Here is a 21,487-nt window from a genome sequence, read left to right as displayed (position 1 = left end):
GAGCACTTAGTCTCTGAAGATATCAGTAATCTCCACACGTGTGAATGCAGCCTTGGTTTCTTCTCACTGTAGAGTGAAAGAAAGTGTTTTCAGGCCACGGAGAAGCCATGATGCACTGAATTACTGATTTCTTGCGGCAGTGCATTAACCAGCACACCTAGCTTAAAGCATCTGGAAAAACTCCACAGTGTATTGATTGAGTAGTGGCTTGCTCTTCGCTTAGAGTGCACCTATTAATTACAGAAATGTGCTTTGACCACTTTCCTATTTGCTGTAGTTGGAGAAAGATTATTCAATTTTACCCACAGGTGACAGAGAATGGTACTCACAGGGCATCAGTGCTCGGTTAAGTGAGCATCGTGAAGAGCTTTTGAATGAATTTACTTACGCTTAAACAAAGGGAGCTACTCAGTGCCTCTGCAAACTGTGCATGAAAGAAGCTAAAGTTTGAAGCTGCACATCCTTTAAGTTGCTCTGTAAGTGAACTTCTGTAGTTTTGATGTGTCTTTGCAAAACCTGACGTTGTCTTAATGAATTTTCTTTCAGCCATTTGACATTATTCGCTGAGGGAGGGGTCGCCGTGGTTTGAATTTCTTTCAGACATTATCTTTAAAGTCAACTCAAAACATCGGCTTTTGGATTCAGCTGCCTTTGTGGTTTTGCCCAGCAGCCGCTGAAAGCTCAGCTGAAGTGTACTGCAGCTGTGCTTGTGCTTTCTGAACTTGAAGTTACTACCGTTGCCAAAGAGATTGGTGCATGTTTTTTGCACTGCGTGTTGCTTGTCTTGTTTATTTGGTTATTCTCAGATAGTAAACAGATTTTAGTGACATTTGGTGCAAAGTTACAGTAGGACATCAGCCAAGGAACGAGTGATTAGTTTTTGTTGCAGATCCAGGAGAAGATTTCTTAACATTGTGAAATACAGCATGTTTGAACATTTTCATTATTTCCTCATTAAACCACAGGCTTTGCTTGAATGAAAAATATGTTGCGTGTATCCCTTGATTGTCTCTGTGAAGTCAGAACATTGTTCAGACTTGGCACTGCAGTGCTTTTCTCTTTTGCTAAATAAATGCATTTCAAGCGTGACAAACAACGTGTACAGTAAGTATGTAGTACTTAGAAGATATGACCTACGCTGTCCTTCTTCTGGCTGACATGAATGAAGTGGTGGACTGAGGGCTGTGACAGTGTTTAGGCCAGACACACAATGACAACCCCACTGGTAATGTTAGAGCTGCGATAGCTGCTCCAATCAATATTTTTACATTAACAATGGATGAAACGACTACATGTAATGTAAAAGGGGGCATTTGTAGTGATTAACCCGCAGAAAATGATCACCCTGCTGTTCCCCTGAGCTCTCTGGAGCATTTTAACATATTTCAGCCCACTGTTGAGCTTTTATGGCCAGCAGCCTTACTGTTTTCACTGCTCTCATCAACCTGGCAGCTACCCAGCAACAAACAGCAGATAAAGTCATTTACAAATTTTGAGGGAGCTTAAAAGAAATGCAATTAGTACATAAAATTGTTGTTTCAAAGTAAAAGTGAGCCCTTTCAACAAGTAAGACTTAATTTTTGGAAAAGCCTTGAGTATTGACCACAAGATGGCAGTATATGAAATTTGGGGAATGATGCCATATTCAGATCTCCTACAAAACCAGTCTAACTTCAGTGACTACATCAGATTTGGGACCAAGTGAAGCTTATATCACTTGTTTCATTGAGCACATATAGGCTATATTAACCTTAGCTAGCTAACATTTACTGCCAACTTGCTGACTCCATTAGCTAACGCATCAGATCAAAGACATTTTTTAGTGTTAGCGTTAATGTTACTCACCATACCTGCCAGGTATCCAAACAGCAGTATAGCGTGAACAACAGCACTGTGTGTGTGTGTGTGTGTGTGTGTGTGTGTGTGTGTGTGTGTGTGGGTGTGTGTGTGTGTGTGTTGGAGACAGAAATAGAAATTACTTTGATTGAATGGGAATAAAATGTTGGCTTAATGTAAGATTAGGATGTTGCCTTAAACTGGAATTGTTTTTTAATTGAATGCAGTGTGTTCCCCTTATCATTTACAAGGCATCAGTAAATCATCGTTGTTTTTTCAGGTTTGTGTGCTGCCCCCAAGTGGCCAAAATAATGTCATGTTTTATTTACTATTGTTTGTTTTACTCACTCATGATGGGGCATAATTATCCATTTTCATCCGCAGTGGTGGTTGTTTAACAATGAAGACAACAACTCCCATGATCCCACGCTACTTCACAACCTCATCAAACTCTATCTTTTGTTGATTGATTGAGACCCCTCCCGCAGCAGAAACTACACACTATGTGTTTCAAATTTTACATATATAATACAGCACTTTTGGGTTGCAATGCAGTGCACAGCAGTAACTCTAAGAGTTCACTATGAACTTTATTGAGACATAATGAAGTTTAAAACCACAATAACTGCTTTGTTTGGCCACTTGGGAGCAGCAGAAAGAAGTTGTAAACACAACATTGACATATCATGACCTTTTAAATTGATGCAGCAAATTTGCTCACAAACAATTGGTTATTTACACAAACAGGAGTTACTATATGGAGTAACATTATTCATTTGGAGTCCTGTTTGTGGTCACCTAATATTTGAAAGTCCAATATTTGCTCTCTTTTACCAAAACAGTACAGGACAGCTGAACAATGAGCTGAAAACTCACTGTAAAGATCTGTAAAGTTGAGGGAAGCTTCATATTCATGCGATAATTTCCTGTAGGTTTATCACTAAGAGCGACCTCTTTCACATTGTCATTTGTTGCATTGTTAAGGATCAGATTTAAGTCAGTAATCAGTAAAATACCAATGACACATATCTGGAAGCCTCAGACAGTAAGAGGAAGTGAGTAAAGCTAAGAGAAAAATGCACAGAAGTGATTTAAGGAGGTGAAAGATGGAGAAGGATGAGAGGAGGAATATATGCGCAGAAGGTTAGATAAGGGAGGCATGTAGGAAGGAAGAGGTGTGCGTGATAAAGAGAGATTGGTGGCTGGGTCAAGAAAGCTGAGACAAACAGGAGAGAATTGGGTAATCAGGTATATTTTAAGTAGTCCTGGCAGGCAATTAGGTGTGATAAAGAGAGATTGGTGGGTAGGTAAGGAAAGGTAAGATGAACAGGAGAGAATGGGTTAATCAGTAAGTAGTCCTGGCAGGTGATTAGAGGTGGCTGAGGTCTTTGCTTTGCTCCCAACATCAGTTAACTTATTAACTTCATATTAAATGAATCCTGCTCTGAGCAAATCAATTTCAGCCAAGACAGATGCTTATCACGCTGGACTGAAACAACCTCAGGCCTGCACTCTGCGAATACACACCTCCGTCCATGAGTTGAAATGTATGCAGGAGCACGCATTAATAATTGATGCTGTTACAAAACACATGATAGGGAGGCTGCAGCAAGATAGAAGATGATGTGTGCTGTAAACTTAAGGGATCAGCTATGGTTGTATTGACTAGAACATCATGTGTTTTTTGATCCTTTTAATGGTTTTAAAGAGGTTATTTTGATTATTTTCTGTAGATGAATGCCTGCTTTGACTCTCCAGGGTGAATTATGTCATTATATTTTGTGTAATCATAACAAGAAATCTCAAAGTTCAGGAGGGATGATGGCAGCCAGCTTTGAATTCAGCAGCAAGGAGCTTAATGGGAGCATGAATGAGTAATACTGTGGCCTTTCACAACAACGTCTGTTAAAGTTTCATTAAGGAAGGCGTTAAACCTTTTCCCCTGTGTAGCTCCCAGTGGCTAACAATAGATTATTGTGGTTGTACATGGCAGCTCAAGCTTTGTGTGTGCTGCTCTAACTAAATGTGATGCTAATTGGGAATTGCTGACATTTTGTATCTGCAAAATGTCAACTTTTCAGGAACTAAGAACAACCTTGTTTTTAGCTTTGTGACCACACATTTGCGATGTCTCCAATGGGTTTTGATTGGGTCGCACTGTTTTTCTTTAAAAAGCTTTGGATTACTCTGATGTTAAAGAATAGTTTTAAGTTCATGAAGTTGGAGTTGCAAAGTATTATGCAAACAGTGACGCATGTCCAGAAACCTTCCCTGAATGATACAAAAGAGAAAAGAATTTGAGAGTGTTAGAGGTCACTAAATTGAATATGCTTCAGTTTTCATATTTGCTTCTCTGGTGTATCCCTGTTTGATCCATCCAGCACTACCCGCTGTGGGAGCAGGTCTTCCTTCCCAAATGAAACCGGATCTCTTGAATTCAATGTGCCCTCTAAGATCTCAGTGAGGATTGGTTTATATAACAGTCCATCGCTACTCTCCAGCCCCAGATATCCAACCCCTTCCCCTCCCTCGGGTGCAAAGAGGAAAGTAAACCCTGTCTCATCCAGCCTCCTTTGTCCATTTAGTTTGGTTGAACCTCCCTGTTAGCACCAGTATTCAGTAGGCCACCACTGCAGCAAGGCAACATCCAGCAGTCACAGAGCTTAACTTGGAAACTCTTTGGTGATAATGGGAGCCCCGGAGGAGGAAGCGCCACGTCCGCCTTCGGACATCACAGTGTTTGGAGCCAACTGTACCCTCCACGGCCTCAGCCACATCTTCCTGCCTGGTGGAGTGACTATCCGACGGCTGCTCTGGGCCGCCGCATTCAGCTCCTCCCTTTCCATCTTCCTCTACCAAGTGGCAGACCGTGTGATCGAGTACTACGAGTACCCTCATGTCACCATCCTGGATGAGATGGACAGTCCGGTCATGTACTTCCCAGCCATCACCCTCTGCAACTACAACAGCTATCGAAAGTCCCAGCTCCGTAGGAACGACATCTTCTGGATGGCAGGGCTCTTGGGTGTGGAGCAAGGGGACTTTGATGACTTCATGGCCGCTTTGGGGCAGCCCACGGACAACAGCAAGTTTTTCCCCAGCAAGACCTTCAACATGCTGGAGTTTGTGCAGAGAACTAGCCACAACATAGATGAGATGCTGCTTGACTGCAAATATAGAGGCAAGGACTGTGGTCCAGAGAACTTTACTACAGTAAGTATGGCTCCTTGTGAGGGTCTAACCTCAGCTGAAATAAGTGTAAAGCGTCAGAATCAATACAGGAAAAAGACTGATCTTTAGATGGTGAGCTGTGAGAGAGTGAAGAAATGTGGTCTTAATTATTTCAGATTTTCTCAGTACAACAAATACAGCTTTATTGAATATGTACACTAAATATTTATTAGTAGGTCTGTACCAAATGTCTGTTGTTGTTACATTCAAGGCATCTACTGAGATTTTCGAATGAAACTTCAATTTGTGACTCATCAGATTAAATAAGCCTCTTTTTTAATTGAATCAACTTTTTTTAATGAATGTAACTTTTCAGCTTTGTCAGCATAAATACACGTAGGCAGCAGATTAATCCAATAACGGCATAAATTAAAATGCTTCCAAACTGGCAGTTTCTTCCACATCGTTGTTGGTATGAAAGTGATGACGTTTTGAGGGAGCGCCGAGCGGACGCGCTCACTAATTAACTTAAGTAATTAAATTTTATAGCGTTAGAGCCGAAATAGATTGCTGTGGTTATATGAATGTAATTTATGGTGCTGTTAGATTGCCTCCCGACCACCCATTTAAAAGCAGGTGTACGGCTTCCTTGTTGTGCAGCAGAGCAAACAGTTTTTGAATACAACACATTTTGACTTTTGGACTTTACAACCCACTGGAGGTATTGCAAATTGGATCTCACGAGACAGAACAGCATTATGAATGAGGCTTTGAACTGTTTCGTGTGGCTCTCTTTATCAGAAAATCTAAAATAATGTATTCGATTAAAGGAAAATTGAATTAAAAGCAGATTTGAACATATGCAGAAGCCTTTGGCAACAATGGCAACAACTGTGAACTATTTATTCGTCATTATAATCCGACAATTTGAACGCTTCATCCTGCCCATGGTGAAATGGAATACTGCATGAGTCAGTTTATGTTTATGAACGCCAGGAGACATGACAGCAGAGATGTGCTGCAGGAGAGTGGCTCTTTTTCTAAAATGAGCATTGTCATGATGAGACACACACATCCCTATCAGATGCAGTTGGGGAAAGAGATGTCATTTTCATTCAAATTATGTTGTCATTTCTTAATTGTTTTTTGTTTTTCAGTAATTGGCCCATAATCCTTCATTTTTAAATAATTAATGGCATGTTTGGAAGATTAAGTAGCTCCAGGGGGAACAACAGGTATGAGGGTGTAAGACAGGAAAAATGAGGAGGATTACTAATAAAGCAATGCTTTATCTCTGTTTACAAGAGCTGGCGACAACAAGATGGTCCCTGGTCTTTCATAGTGAGGCTTTTTGTGTTGTATTTATGCTGTGTCTAATTCTTCATTTCGTGACAACTATTTATAGTCCTTTTCCTTGAAGGAGAAATGAGAGTTACTTCCTGAAACGTGTCCTCAGAAACATGTAAACTACGGAGTTGCCATATGGTTCAACAATTCTCTGCTGACATCATGCATCATGCATTATGAAGCAAACATATGCTGTTTTCAAGACCAGTAGAGGTTTTGATATGATTTTGTTTTTCTTTGTAAATACCTCGTAAGAGTGATCATCTTCATTGTCGCAGTGGCACCAAATGTGCTGGTGTTTTGTCTCCTCTCACAAAATCAGAAACCACGTAATGTCACCAAGATGTAAGTGTCAGTATTGCAGTTTTTCTTAACTCGTGTGCTTTCATTTATGTGAAATGCCATTTTTTCCCCTCAATTTCCAGGCCTCTACCAAAGAGATAAAATCATGTCAGCAGTATTTGAATGGAACTTAATCGTCCTGCTGCGGAGACAGGGGAAGGATTGTATTTCGATGAAATGGGCCATTGATTTGAGCGATGAAAGCCTAGCACCAAGATGGGCTTGTCATGCCGCACAATTTCTTTGCGAACCAGCAGCAGTGAAACTGAGGCAAATGATTTATATTAATTACTTACTAGTTCTACAGTGGCAATACTATTATTTTGCGTGAGAGACATTGGTTTAAATTGAAAGATGAGGTTTGACCAAGCCTGATAAGAAGAGCTTCAGGCTTGACATGAAAATCGAGCGCCAGGTCTGAGTCGCAGCTCCAAAAACAAAATGGCACATGTACGTTTATAAAGGCAGATTTTGATATGCTGTGGTTGGTCAGGTGACCTTGGCTGTTTCTCATCCCCACACACAAAGGGCAAATTTCAGCTAAATGTCAGAAACTGGAGACGCTCTGAGGGCCTAAGTATAGAGGGGACTAATTAAAAATTCATGGAGCTGCCTGAATTCCCCCTCCTCGGCCTGCTGATCTTACTGTGGGAGGCTCAGAGGCAGGTCCTCTCATAGAAGATGAGATGTGATGGAATCGAGATTACCTATTATATACTTCAGCAACATCACTGCAAGATGACTCACGCAAGGTCTAGACAACATCTGACAATTAGCTCTCTGCATGTGGAAAATATATGCATAAAATTATTCAAATGCCTGTGCTGATATATTTTGCTGTTGAGTGTTATGCATTTTGATATGCTCCTAAAACAGTAGACCATTCGTATAAATAGGCTGTCATTTTTTCCTATTTGAAACTCTTTGGGCACTATTATTTTTCCTCCTTTGAATTGAACATTTTACCTGCACGATGCTTCAATCTTTGTAGTCGTTTCAGTCATCCTCCCGTATGCGTCTGAGTGCACCAGCGTCTGTTTGTGTGCTATGCCTGAATGTGGCTTTTTTGTGTCAAAGTCAGACAAAGAAACAGTGGCTGAAGAAACTCTGTGACAGGAAAGACCAGATGTTTCAACTAATGAGCTGGATATGGGTGCAGTGGTATTGAGAAATCTTGGAGAGGAAATATCAGGGCCCCCAAGTGCAATTATTCCCTCTGCATAAAGTAATGAAATATTTTTGGGGGGGAGGATGCTGTAATTCACTGGAGGAGAACGAGTCTCTGATATTAAAAGGCTGGCAGATGGTGAATGCTGGAAATTTTCTACCCAGTGCTATAAATATATACAGAAACGTAGCCTTGAATGTCCCTGTATCAATCTGCGAGTAAACTGTGCCTATAAGCTTTGTTCAGATCACACTCAAGGATTTCTGTGCTTCTGCATGTGTGTGAAACGCGCATGTTTATGCATGTCACACAGTTTATGTCACTCAGCATGATGTCAAAGAAAATATTCTTGGATTCCAACACAACCGATGGGCCATGTGCCTGAGTGAGCGCAGGATTTATTTCATTATCAAAATTAATCTCATGCCTCCATCTTGTTGCCTTACACGCCGTCTGTGAACTGGTGCGTGATTGATTGCCTCATTAATACTCAAAAGCGTAAGCACCACAACACAGCCCAACTCGCTGCTCTGGATTAAACCTGGAAGATTGGCTCTGACTATATAAATCATCTGTCGGTGTGTGTATGCAGGATGCATGCTGAAGTTGGAGTAATATCATTTCAATCGATCACGAGCTCAGCTCTTCAGCTGGCTTGTGCCAATGCGGACACTTGATTCTAACCAATTTATCCTTTTACTGTTGATCTCCTGTGTTGTAATTGAACTTCCTGTTGAGGTATCAGCTGGTGTTGAAACTAAATCCAGAGCCTTTTTGATATTACATTATGGACTGTCTGTGGTGGTTGGGGAATTGTTCAGGGTCTGCCAAAACAGAACCAGGATGCGGTGTTTTACCTCATCCACTGCAGTATTGTTTGGAGGCTGAAGTTGGCTTTGGAGGTCAAAAAAAAGAGAAAGGTGAGTAAAGGAAGCAGAAGTCAGGATTGAGTGTTAGACCTGCTCAAAAACAATGAGTCTGGCTGCAGACAGAGGCAGTGTGGGAGATAGGAAAGAAGACACAAGAGTGCTGGCTTATACAAGAGAGATGGAGAAAAGCAAGAAATGGAGTTGAAGGGGAGAGCTAAGACAGAGTGGAAACAAATAAAGGAGGGGGCAGAGGAAGAGGAGGCTGTGCTGTGCTTAGATTGAGGTGGGACTGGGACTCAGCTGAGGACTGACACCATCATTGTGATTCAGCCTGCTTTGGAGTTGAGCCAGCGCCGCGATGCACAACTGGAAGCATTAGGAGAGATGAAGGGAAGAGGTGTGTGAAGGAGCACAAAATTACAGTGCTGCCTGGAGCATGAAAGGGGAGGGGAGAGATAAAATACAGCTCCACAGTGCAAACAATGAAATAAACAAATCTGAGGCAGTGAGCGTAGATGACAGGCCAAATAGCAAATACCTAATGTGTTTGTTCCATTACTCAGTGTCAGTAAAGGCCAGTTTGGGAGTCACTGTTACTGTAAGTGCTGTATTGGCAGTCCGATCAATGGCTCTGAAGAGGAATAGTGAAGGAATTCATAACGGGGGCACTTTTTGCTGACTTGCACATTGCAGAACAGATACTACCAGAGGCAGACATTAGAGGTGCCAGCCGACAAAACCTCTTAAGTTAATTAGCTTGTTAGGTTGAGACACCGGACACAAGTATGGCTCCGTCCAAAACCAATAGTGCCATTATGTTATGTTGTAGATTACCGGCCTTCTGGCATCGTTTGCTATTCAAACAAAAGCATGTGTTCGGCCCTTTTATGTCCAGATTTTCACATTTTACTAGATAGTTATATGGCAAAAAGAATTACTCGTGGTTTCATATCACATGTCCGTTTGATCTTAGATTGCCTGTCGAGCCCATATTTAGCTTTTGTTTCCACTAATGGCCTCTGAGATCTATATCCTGCCCTCTTAGCCAATAAATGCAAAGCCTTGCACCTTCTAAAGTATTCTATCGCTATCTCCTTTCAAGTAAACCGAGATTCCCCTCGACACCGCGAGTCAATGTACAGGGGAAGCCAGGTGTGACAGGTTGTTGGAAACAGCGAATCATTTTTTGGAAGTGTGAGTGGTGATGTAATCCGTTTCCAAGTGTTAAAAAAGTCCTTTACATTTCGATTCTGTTATGCCATTTCTTTGAACGTCGGGAAGAGAGACAGTCTGTGTAGCCTTGTGGATGTTTAGGGGTATGATTTGAATTCCAAATACGTTCACCTGACAGCAGGAGAAATTCTTGATGGAATGCTGTTACTCGATGGCACTTTTAGGCCCTCTGGCGAGTGCTTGCTTTGGTTAATTTGTGGGCAAGCGGGCAGAATGGATTCAGGAGCGGATACCAAAAGCCTGCAGCTGAGCAAACAAGATGAGAACATGCTAAAAAAAAGAACACAAGATTATCCTTGCAAATGAAAGTACCGGTGAGGAAATTTTAGGAATGAGTTTATCAAAGTGTGACTCTGGGGCTGCAGACTGAAAGCTTGAGTGACAGCTCTCTTATGTTTTGTTCGTCGGATTCTGCCTGGAATGGAACAAGGGAAGAAGACGGCGGGCGCAGCCAGCAACGTCTGTTTTTTATTGATACAGACTGCATCTGCCCTCCACCTGGTCTGCCAGGGTGGGATAGGGTGCTGTACTGTACTGTGCTGTGTCAGAGATGTTTACAATTACTGTACATTTCAAATAAGCCTGCATTTTCTTTTACTGAACCCGAAAAACATGCTGCAGCAAGATAACACTTTTAGAAAAATAAACAGTGAAATAAAAGAGTTTCATGGCCAGTAAAATATACAGTGAATGTACTCTCCTCCAAACCATCTTTTTTTTGGGGGCTGGGGGGGGGTGTTCTAAGTTTTCTCTCAAAGTACATGCCAATGTTTTTACCTTTTGATGAATTTTATATGAAGTATTTTAAAGTACAAGCCCATCGTAGCTAAAAATCCATTCTTGCTTCCCTTGCATTACTTGTGCAGCATACAGAGTGGCTGTGGTGCTTTTCAAGGCAGCAGGGAGGTTAGTTTCATTTAGAGGCAGGCCACAAGATGTCTCCCTCTGCTAAAGAAGCTGCCTGTCCACCAGAGAGACGTCCCTGTTTGCAAATGCTCCGGCTCTAATCGTCTGTCTCCTCCAGATCTGCATTTGTTTGGTCATGTTAAATCACAGTGTTAATGTGGGACTTCCTCTGGCCTTAATTTCATGTATGGAAAGTCTCACGGAGGGCGAGTAGTGAACGTATGACATGCTGCATATCAAGAAACACCATTAGGAATCATGAACTGGTAGAAAAAGTCTGGTGTAATATATGTGGAACATTTCCTTGATATTCATTAAGGCAGCTTTATTTATTCAAGCGTCAAATATTACAGAAGTTCATTAATTTTTATCTATAAATTTCATGACTACTATGCATGTCAGTGGCTGTCGGCTCGCCTGCTCATTTTGTCTGTCCATTAAAACTCATTGAATACATAATCGAATGTATTGCTGTCAATGGAGAATACAGTACAAAGCCAGCGGAAGATTTCTACATGGAAATGATTAGTCAATGAATTGATTTGTTGATTTAATTAAATGATAACTAGATGCTTTTTAGGTGACGCATGGGCTAAGGGTGAACCCGTTAAACTTTGAGCCCATCTGAATCACAAGATGGATCCATGAATTATTTTTCCCTTTCATTAACATTGAGAGAGAAGCATTTGGCCTTGGCAGAAAAACACTCATACATCTTAAATTCTTAAATGGTATTTAATGTCAAAAGTGACAAAATAAAGACAGTCGCAGCACTATGATGACTCCATGGCAGGTAGCCGACACGTAGCCCCTCAAACTTCACACAGAAAGCAGTTGTAGCTATGGCAACGTAACTACATATTGTGCGACTAATTATACTCTTACGTCCAAATGTGAATTGTCTGCAGTGAACTCAAAGCTGAGATGATGAGGCTTCAGCTCGGCATAACCATGTTTTGACAGAACTCCAACAGTTTGGAAATATATCCAGACATATATAAGGGTTGCTTGCAGATTTGCATATTATAGATGAGTCGACTGTCTTCCTTGGCAGAGGTCTGTGCGCTCTGAGTGCCCCTCTAGTTTTCATTGCTGATTAATTATTCTCTCATCATTTGGCCTATGAAATGTCAGAAAATTGTGTAAATTGCCCATCGCAGTTTCCCAGAGAACAAGATACATAACCAAATTGCTTGTTTTTGCTTTCCAACCATCCAAAAACTGTATGACATAAGAGTAAAGGTTTCTTCACACCTGCAGTTCATTTTGTCCAGACCAAGGGGGGTAAACACGTAGTTACGCAGACTGACAGGTAACTGGTTGATTGATTGATAGATTGTCATTCTGCATCATCAGGACCCACAAGGGGAAATCAAATGCCGGTGACTGACAGGAGGTTATGGAGCACTTTAATGCTTCTGATGCTTAGATTTATGTTCTTTGACGTCACACAGAGCTCACAGAGAAATAACTGATAAAAGCATTAATAGTGTTATTAGACTGCGATTCCAACTCATGTTATGAATAATGACTAACAGATGTGTGAGGTATAGAATGTACAGTTATATTACGGCTTATTGCTGTGGATCGCTGTCACGCTTTGATGGACTTAACAAAAAGTAAATGAAGTGAGATACAAGCACAGAAGTTTCAACAGCTTTTGACCTATTAATCATGGAAAATGCACGTGTTGATGTGCATATGTGTAAGCATGGTTTTCAAATTATTTGCATAAAAATACAGCTCTGATCCCTGAATGAGTGTTGTTAGAGGAGAAGGTGATGGAAGACGGTGGTAAACATGCAGGCATCACATTCAGAATCATGGTGTTCTGGTTTTATTAACGTTTTCACAGCATCCCTAAATCAGGGATGTGTTCCTGACTCCAGATCAATTATAAGAGCAATTCCTGAACAGATTTCTTGATCAGCAGATGAATTTATTAGTAGTTTAGCTTTTGAAATGGTGCTGGAATCACACATGTTCCAGCACAGAGCGCTGGTGGTTGGTCCATTTGCTGTGGCTCCACAGCTCGACCGGAGAGACCACCCTCTCTCGGCCGTCTCGGCTCGCTTGTTCTGTCCTGCTTCCGAGTGCGAGTGCTGTGTTCACGCATGGCCAAACAAACAGATTTTCTGAGGGAAACGCTCCCAGTTTCCAAGCAGCTGCTGCAATCGAGCCAGGTGTGAAGACACCGTAAGAAACGCACCAAATATTCACAACTGAGAAGCTTCAGCCAAAATTACTTAAACAGTTAGTTATCAAAATTGTTATAGATTTCTGTCAACTATGGATTAATTAGTTCACTCTACAGGAACTGGACATTAATGTTGAGTGTTGCCTTTATTCTTTTTATCTCCGTCCCTGTCTCTGTCTGTGTCGTGTGCATTTCTGATGTGCATCTAATTGCTGCCAGTATTTCATTTGGTGCTGAACATTCTCACTGGCCCTTGAAGGAGCTCTTCCTTTACTCAGTCAAAACTCTGCTCCTCCTCTAATGAGACCTCTGGGGTTCAGCTTGGCTTTGACATGAAAGAGGATGGTTAGTGTCTTTCCCTGACTGTCTCAGGGATATCTGAGCTCGTCTTAAAGTTGGGTAATAAATGTGCAAATACGTCTTTCAAATAGTCCCATTTTTCTTTTCCATCAAATGGCAATCAGCTGCTCGTTTCAATTTGGTAAATGTTTATTACACCCTGATCCTCTAATTACATGCTTGAATACTGAGACAAAGATGAAATGTGTTTGCCTCCTCAGGAAGATAACAATAGAAATGTATGAGCAGCAGAAATGTGTTTTCAATAAGGAGGATAGCAATTTTACAGAAGAAAAATCATTAACTTTTGCCCGGAGCGCTTTATATTCTGGAGTGATTGCGGCACGGTCTTGGAGGGAATATTTTAATTAAATTAATGATTTTATGAAGCGATTTCACAAATAAAGACAGTTTAAGAAAAGTTAGCGACCGTCATATTTAGACAAAAGTTCTAAAACACAGCAGTGCAGAAACGTGATTGCAGCGTTACACCAGATTTGAAAGCTTTGTTTCATACAGTAGATTGAAAATGGTGAAACCTTTATAACCTTTCTACAGTCAGGTCGTACTGTATTTCCAGTAACACAAAGATTCCTGTACATACAAAGAAAGAGCCTTGTTGCCACCTTCTTTTCTCTGTTCACAGCTTCATTGATTCTGCTGGTAACACCATTCAGGTAGTTCAGTAATTATACTTAAAGCTGCACTAATCAATATTTTTATATTAACAGTGGAAAAAATGACTGAACCCACAGCACCCGGCATTGACGATGGCTGATAGTCACTGATGACTGAACCCTCAGCCATCGTAATTTAAAAGCTGCACCGGGGGGAGTCTACACACACACACACACACACACACACACACACACACACACACACACACACACACACACTAAACAAACAGCGCCTGAAATTAACACCTGCCACACTCCAAAGTGCAGTAAATGTTTTGCCAGTCAGTCAGTGTAATTTTATCATGAATATGTATTTTAATGAGCGTCAGCCATAGAGTGCAAAATGAAGGATGGGTTTATTCTAATTTTCTAATAACTTCTCACTCCTGATTTACTAAAGGAAATTATTATTTAATCATGATATTTATTGCTCAGGGAAAGCACATTTTAATTTAGGTACAAACATACAGTAGAAATGATTTTAAAATCTGCCTGTTTAATAAATGAGGGGTTCGTTCATGTCACAGAACTGAGAATTAAAACTTCAGCTACAGAGCAAACTCTCCTGTTCTCTCCCAGGAAACTACATGTTTTAATTGTAAATTAAATGCACTGGTATTCTCTGCAGTTTTATCAGAATGACGAGTATTTAAAATTTTTGTATAATCAGATGAACTGCTTAATGAGGCAGCTTAAGCATCGGCTATAGGGTGGAAAAGCAAGGACAGATCAGGTAAGCAGGTCAGGATGGGATGTGAATGAGCTCAAATGTGCAAAAAGTAGAATTAGTCATTAATATCCAACATATATATGTATAAAAAGTATCATTTTATGGGAATAGCCCGTAAAAGGAGCCATCACTCATTCCCCAATAACAATATCATCATCCATCATGATGTTTTACTGTGGACACTATCATATGTCAATTTGGTATATATCGCCCAACTCCACCCAGCAGCTTCCCTCATCTCTCAAGTGTTTCACCATGTCTCAGTTTATGGTTTTGATTTTCAGGCCCCCAGTTTAGCTGTTTTGCTCCCCTCTCTCAGCATTCATCAGTGGCAGAGGCAGGCAGCTGTTTGCAGCAAAAATAGCTGTAAACACGCTGTACACCTCGCTTTACACACTATGTTAGTGACAGCGAGCAGTTCACAGCTAAAGAGCCAGGTACCTCGCTCAGGAGCTGATGAAGACCAAAAACAAAGCTAAAAGAGGGATAACTATTAGATTTCATTCATCAGGTGGACACACATGATTGCTAATGAATGGTAATGTTACTGCATACAGCATGCTGTCACTCCATGTCTGCTGGATGTGCAAATGTGTTTGAAGCTTGTTGCACTGCCCCAAGGTACCAAGAAATCAATTTATTTATGTCTACATTCGTGATATCTCTACATTTAGGGTGCAAAGCAGTTCACATCTGGTCACTTTGTTCTCTATTATGGCCCACCAAGGAATCTGTGTCTGCTCGATATGGAAATAAGCAACTATTTGCCAACAAGTTTGCCACCGTCTCTCTAAAAGAGGATAACATGTTAATGTTGTTTTTACAGCTCGTTTGTGCTGCCCCTGATCAACTAATCGCTTAATCAACTTCAACTCCAGTGCCAACCTTTACATAATTTCAGCAAAATCAGGACCTTAGATGCAAAGGCATAACACAGACACACAGGCAGTCACACAGAAAAGATCAGAATCAGAAATACTTTATTGATCCCCGAGGGGAAATTGTTTAAAAGCACATGCGCAAACGCGAATGTAACATTAAAGCAATCAAACGTTGCATATGAGGTGCCTCGGAAACATGCTTGTTCTTAAACGCACCACACAGTAAAAGGCTGGAAGACGGAAAGCAAATGAAAATAAGAGTAATGATGACTGTCATGCACAGCCTGTGTAACCTCTGCAGCCTGGGAGTAATGAAATTGAGCTTCGGATCAAACTGCTGACGGGGACGATTCAGAGACTGGGAGAGACTGGGAGAGCCTCACGCTCAAGCATTTAAGCCACCAGTCAATTGTGCCTCATATCTATCGACATGTTTCCAAAGAAACCAAGAATGAGGGGAATCAATACAGCTGGTCAATCAGTGGAGAAACCAGGCAGTCAGCTATGACTCTGATAAGGTGCTATTGTTGGAGTTATTTACCCGCCTGCCACTCACGCAGCATTAGTGTTTTCTCCTCTTTGTTTTTGCTTCGCTATTGGGTCTGAAAGTGAGGTAGTTATCCCTGTTGACGCCAAAATAGAGGCTATTGTTCACTTTGATTGGATCTTTCTCTCACAAAAAGATAATGCTTAATTCAACAATTAAAAAAATGCCTATCCCGTTCTTTCTGAGAATAAAAAGGTTCGGGCGCGAGACAAAAAAGAAAGCAATGCCAGGCATCTGTCGTGCCTGGAAGCCAGGAAAAAATAGGCGTGGTGTGGACATGACATACAGGAGCTGCTGGGGGAGCTGGATCCAGGCAATTAATTTAGTTGTTTTGCTGCCGGAAAGCCCTGAAAGCACACAGAGGGAAAATAACTATTACCAGAGTATTGAAGCTGTTACTTTGGCCTCTTTATTTTTCATCATTCAGACATTCATTAATATTATCAGACTGTTATAACCACAACTTTTGAACACAGAGAAAACTCCCCCCCCCCCTTTGTTATGAATGAACAATTCAGTTATAATTAAATGGCTAGGGATGAATTTAGTGTTTTGAAATTATCTTTTTTATTGAATTAAGTTTCGCATCTTAGTTAAATAACAGTTGTGCCATTAGAGACAGAGAGACGCCTGCTGCATAATTACCCCCAAGTCTACAGCTGACCTTTTGGTATTGCTGTTGAATGAAGGAAAATCTGTCTCATTTTTTAAATATTGATGCTTCCTGCTGAACGACAGGGTGGTGCTCACAAAGTTAACATGTGATTACCAAACCATGCTCCCAGTTTGTAACAATGACATCCAATTACATTTCACACAGTAATCAAAAGCCTCTTCTACTTACGCTTTCATTTGTTTTTGCTTATCACTCATCATTGGTTTTGATTAAAGGAAAGCATATTATGAAAAAAAATTAGACATTTACACTACCACAAGTAATTTCATTAGAACGTATGTAAATAAGAAAGGCACTAGAGATAAGGCTTGATGGCTGTTTGGATAGCAGAAGTCTAAAGGGGGGGGGGAGAAACAAGTTGTGGTTTAAATTATAGACTTTAAGATGAAATAGGGGACATATTAAAATGTAATAATGGACTCAGAATTGGCAGAGCAGTTCTGGCATCTCTTGACATTTCTGCATCAGTGAGACAGGGACTGCGTGATGCCCATCAGTCATTCCCTTCTCTGTTATATTTAAACTAGGACGAATACAATTATTTAGTCCAATCCATTCCATCTAAATTTGCATATCATCCCCTCTCCTCCAAGCACATGCAGTAATTCAACGTTTAGAGCTATTTTTCACTTTTCAGAATCATTTTTTACAACCATACATCAGGACAGCTGTGATCAGGTTACCCAGCCAATACTCACATTACAGACTGAACAGATTCCAGCTAACATAATGAAAGAAATAGCCTCAGTGTGAAGCTGAGCCTTCTGCCAAGCAGAATCCTCTGATAGTCTCGCATAAACGTAGCAAAGCACCTTTAATATCAGCCAGAGCCACATCTGCATGCAGCAGGATGTCAGCCCTCATTACAGTGCATTTGTGAAATTATATGTGATACTGGCAGAAAAGGAGAACCAGAAAATGGGCTATAACGGAGATTTCTAACACATTTTGAAGGGGATTTTGTGTGTTTTTCTCCAACTAGCTGGCTCCCTTCAGTTATCAATTATATAGATACATTGATCCACAAGCAAGCAGACTTCCTCGTTTCTCTGTTGCAGAATTTCTTTCTCACAATTATTTCTACTTTGATTGATACCCTCCCCCCGCCTCTCTATACTAGTGGAGGTCTACTTCATCACCGGAGGAAAACAATTTCATCCACTGGCTCCACCTCATTCTCCATTCGACTGTAGAGAGAGTGTGTGTAGGGGGGCAACAAGCTTTATATTCCTTTCTGCAGGCTGCAAGTCAACAGACTAAAAAGCATCTCTTCAATCTGTGGAAAAAGGGAGGAGTTGGGTTCTGGGCAGCTACAGCACAAAGGCAGAAACCACCGAAATCTGCAAGTATTGTCTGCTACTGGAGAGGGAGATGGAGGAGTGAAAGATCTGAGCAACAGGGGTAAGCCTCTCCGGATTTTCAAAGTGATTGCCTCTGGGAGTGAAGTCGTCGCTTACATCTGCAATTATCACGTCCATTTATCTATTGATGAAGGACTGGTGATTGTTACGCTTGATGGTTTTTGTTAATGGAGTGATTCAGCTGTTTTTTCTCATAAAGGAATCATTATGTAAATCAATTTTACCTCCCCCAAGGAGCTCACTTCCTTTTGTTTATATCCTCACGGCAAAGAATTTTCCTGCCTGAACAGGGGGACAGCTGTATATTAGGACTCCAGTCGCTGCTACCTGGAATTTGAGAAACACAGACCTGGAGATGGTTGTGGAGAAAGCCACTGTGTGTAAATTGGGATTCTCTAGAGTGGGCTGCTAAGAAACCGTATTTGGTAAAGAAACGCCCGCCTTGACACAAGCAATTATGGTTGAAGCACCCACATCCGAATCAGTTGCCCTGGGGCCACACAGACAGAATGATGCCCAAGAGACCCCTCGCAAAAACAAAGAGCCCAGCTCGCTTAAACCGACGTGGAAAGAGATCACGGTGGATTTCATAATGAGGACCAAGATCCACGGTTTGAAGTTCATCTTCTCTCCGGACAAGTCGAAACCGCAGCGGGTCATCTGGATCATGGCCTTCTTTGTTTGCGTCAGTCTTCTCGTCACCTGGTCCTGGAATCGAATCCTCTACCTGATGTCCTACCCGGCTATCACCAAGATCTACATGGTGTGGGCTCACAACATGTCCTTCCCAGCTGTTACTTTCTGCAATAAAAATGTGTTCCGTGTTTCCACGCTGACCAAGGATGACCTGTATCACAGCGGCTACTGGATGGACCTCATGTATCCTAATCACACAGTAATGGAGAGGAGCCTGTCCATCCTTAAAGACAGCCACAAGCAGGGTCTCCTGAGTCTGCTGGACTTCAACAACTACACTCCGCACCCTGACTACCGCATCAACACCACGGAGATGATGGGACGCCTCGGTCACCAGTTGGAGGAGATGCTGCTGGAGTGCAAGTTCCGCGGGGAAACCTGCACCTACAAAAACTTCAGCACTGTATGTACAGAAAGAAAGATGGTGTTTGTCAGGTGTGGATTTGATGTTGTTTGCGAGGTGTATTAATAATTCATGGAAGCATTTGACAACGCAGCCTCCAGCAGGCACTCTCTCAGGGTGTTTTAAGGTGTCGATGTTTCAAAGCTGCAAACAAGCCTGTCCTGTTTTTACCTGTCAGACATGGCAGCTTTTCTCCTTATTAAACTTGATGTCTTCAAAAAGTCGCTCAAGGAAACAAATACATTGTTACCCTCATGTTGTGGTGGAAAATCAATGTCACGTCATCATCAATGACTGTCTACGTTACACTTTTTTTTTTTTTCACAGTTTCTCATTCGGTTATATTCACCCTCGCGAGTTCTTGACTTGCCAGCTGCTTTAACGCCTTTTTACTTTATAACCCGTGACAACATATTAAGGAAGAAAAACTAGATCATAAGTAATTCAGACGTCGTAGATCAGTTCAAATTAAAATTTTATCTTCTCTAATTAAACATCTGGAGGGCATGAGGCGTTTATGGTCTTGTTTCCAAAATGCAGCTGAGTTTACCATTTAAGACACCGTATCTAAGTCTATTATGGCTGCATGGAGGAAGTGGAAGACGTTTGGAAGCCATAGTTTCATTTTCCGAATGATAATATTTCTATCAAATACTTTCAACACAGCGTCATCAGGAAATATTTAACAGCCTCGATGGAGAAACTTCTGCAGTGAGAAGTACACTTGCAGAGTGACTCATTTATTTCACAGGACTGAGAATAATTGAAATCCTGTAGGTTTAGAACACCAACCCGTTACTGGCATCCCATTTAACCACTTGCCTTTGTAGATCTGAGCATCTAGATTCCAGTCACACAAAAAAATGTAACTGTGTAACAACTTCAGCTCATCTCGAGGCAGTTTGAAATGCAAAGTCCTGCACATGACGAGATGTCAGCTGTCAGCGGTGGCTCCCATGTTCTGCACAAACCAGTGCAGAGCCTCCACAATCTATAAAACCAGTCTTCACGGCCAGACTGGATTCTTAATTGGGATCTAAACTGCGCTGCGTGCTCGCATCTTAAGCAACACATGGTGTGACTGAACAAAGCTCCCGTTTTATCTGAACTTGAATCTGCATCTTTAAAAATAGGTTACTAGTCACTTTGCAGACCTCATTATGCAGCCAGCAGAGGGAAAGGACCAAAGCACTGTCTTATCTGTCTGAGCTGCATGTAAGTCTCTCTGAGTCTGGACATGGAACACTGACTCTGATCTCTTGAGATCAGCTTTGCGATGCTGGTTGAGTTTTTGCCATCAGGCTGCTCACCACGACCTCGCCACACTGGGGAATGAAAACCAACCATCATCCTTCCTACAAGCACTTGCTGTATAATAGTGATGTTGTCATCACTATTAAACGTAGACAGCCAGATTGTTGAGATAGCCAGCAAAAACATCGTCCCAGCAGGCATTATTTTTGTTGTCAGGGTGTTACCGTGTCATGCATGAGCTCTCTCTGTGGCCAAGTGAGACAACTGTGATCATTAATCTGGCACAATGTATCAAATTATTCTGTAATTGTAGAGGGGTTTATATGGAAGCCACAAGAGGTCGTCGTCAGAGCTAATTTTGACATCGTCCATTCATAATTAATGTTGAAATTACCGCTGATTTTATTGCATCGAAACATTTAAGTTCACCGTCTGAACAGAAGTCCCGCTTTTGAAATCTCCAGGAGGTCGTTTCAAATTTTGGAATCGACTCCGCCCGGTTTGATCTCTCTGATTTTTCATCTTCAATTTCGTTGTCTGAATTTCTCCATTCCAATTTGAGCAACCTGGTTTTTGGCTTCAAATTTTGAAATCCAAAAATGACCAATTGACTGGAAGCAGCTTCAGTATAGGTTTTTTTGTTTGTTTGTTTCTTATTGGACACTTGAATTTTCTTCGTGAGGCCAATGAAATTATCGAAAAACAAACTTTTAAATTACACAACCTGAAATAATTTACTGAAAAGTGGAGAACCACATAAATTCATATAAATGTTTTTTATTGTAAAATATGTTTGTACTATAAATTCAGTAGTATCAATTAACAACTGGAAATATTCAGAAGTGACTAAATTC

At 41.2% G+C, this 21,487-nt stretch overlaps 1 protein-coding gene across 7 annotated transcripts in view; it reads left to right on the top strand.

Annotated features, from left to right (window-relative positions):
* Window positions 1–21,487, top strand: part of asic1c (acid-sensing (proton-gated) ion channel 1c) — an 86,630-nt gene that overhangs the window by 52,328 nt on the left and 12,815 nt on the right. For 2 of the 7 annotated variants that reach the window (XM_070974324.1, XM_070974323.1), the window contains exon 1: window positions 18,648–19,379. The exons of 4 other annotated variants lie outside the window; for them this stretch is intronic. In XM_070974324.1, the coding sequence (XP_070830425.1) occupies window positions 18,738–19,379 (642 nt within the window). In that variant the 5' untranslated portion in view covers window positions 18,648–18,737. Of the gene's footprint in view, window positions 1–18,093; window positions 19,380–21,487 lie in introns of those variants that run through there. One more of the 7 variants, XM_070974325.1, reaches the window with a different exon arrangement.

Source organism: Chaetodon trifascialis, chromosome 11 (genome assembly GCF_039877785.1).
Source record: "Chaetodon trifascialis isolate fChaTrf1 chromosome 11, fChaTrf1.hap1, whole genome shotgun sequence".
NCBI lineage: Eukaryota > Metazoa > Chordata > Actinopteri > Chaetodontiformes > Chaetodontidae > Chaetodon > Chaetodon trifascialis.
This window is presented reverse-complemented; position numbering and strand designations above follow the sequence as displayed.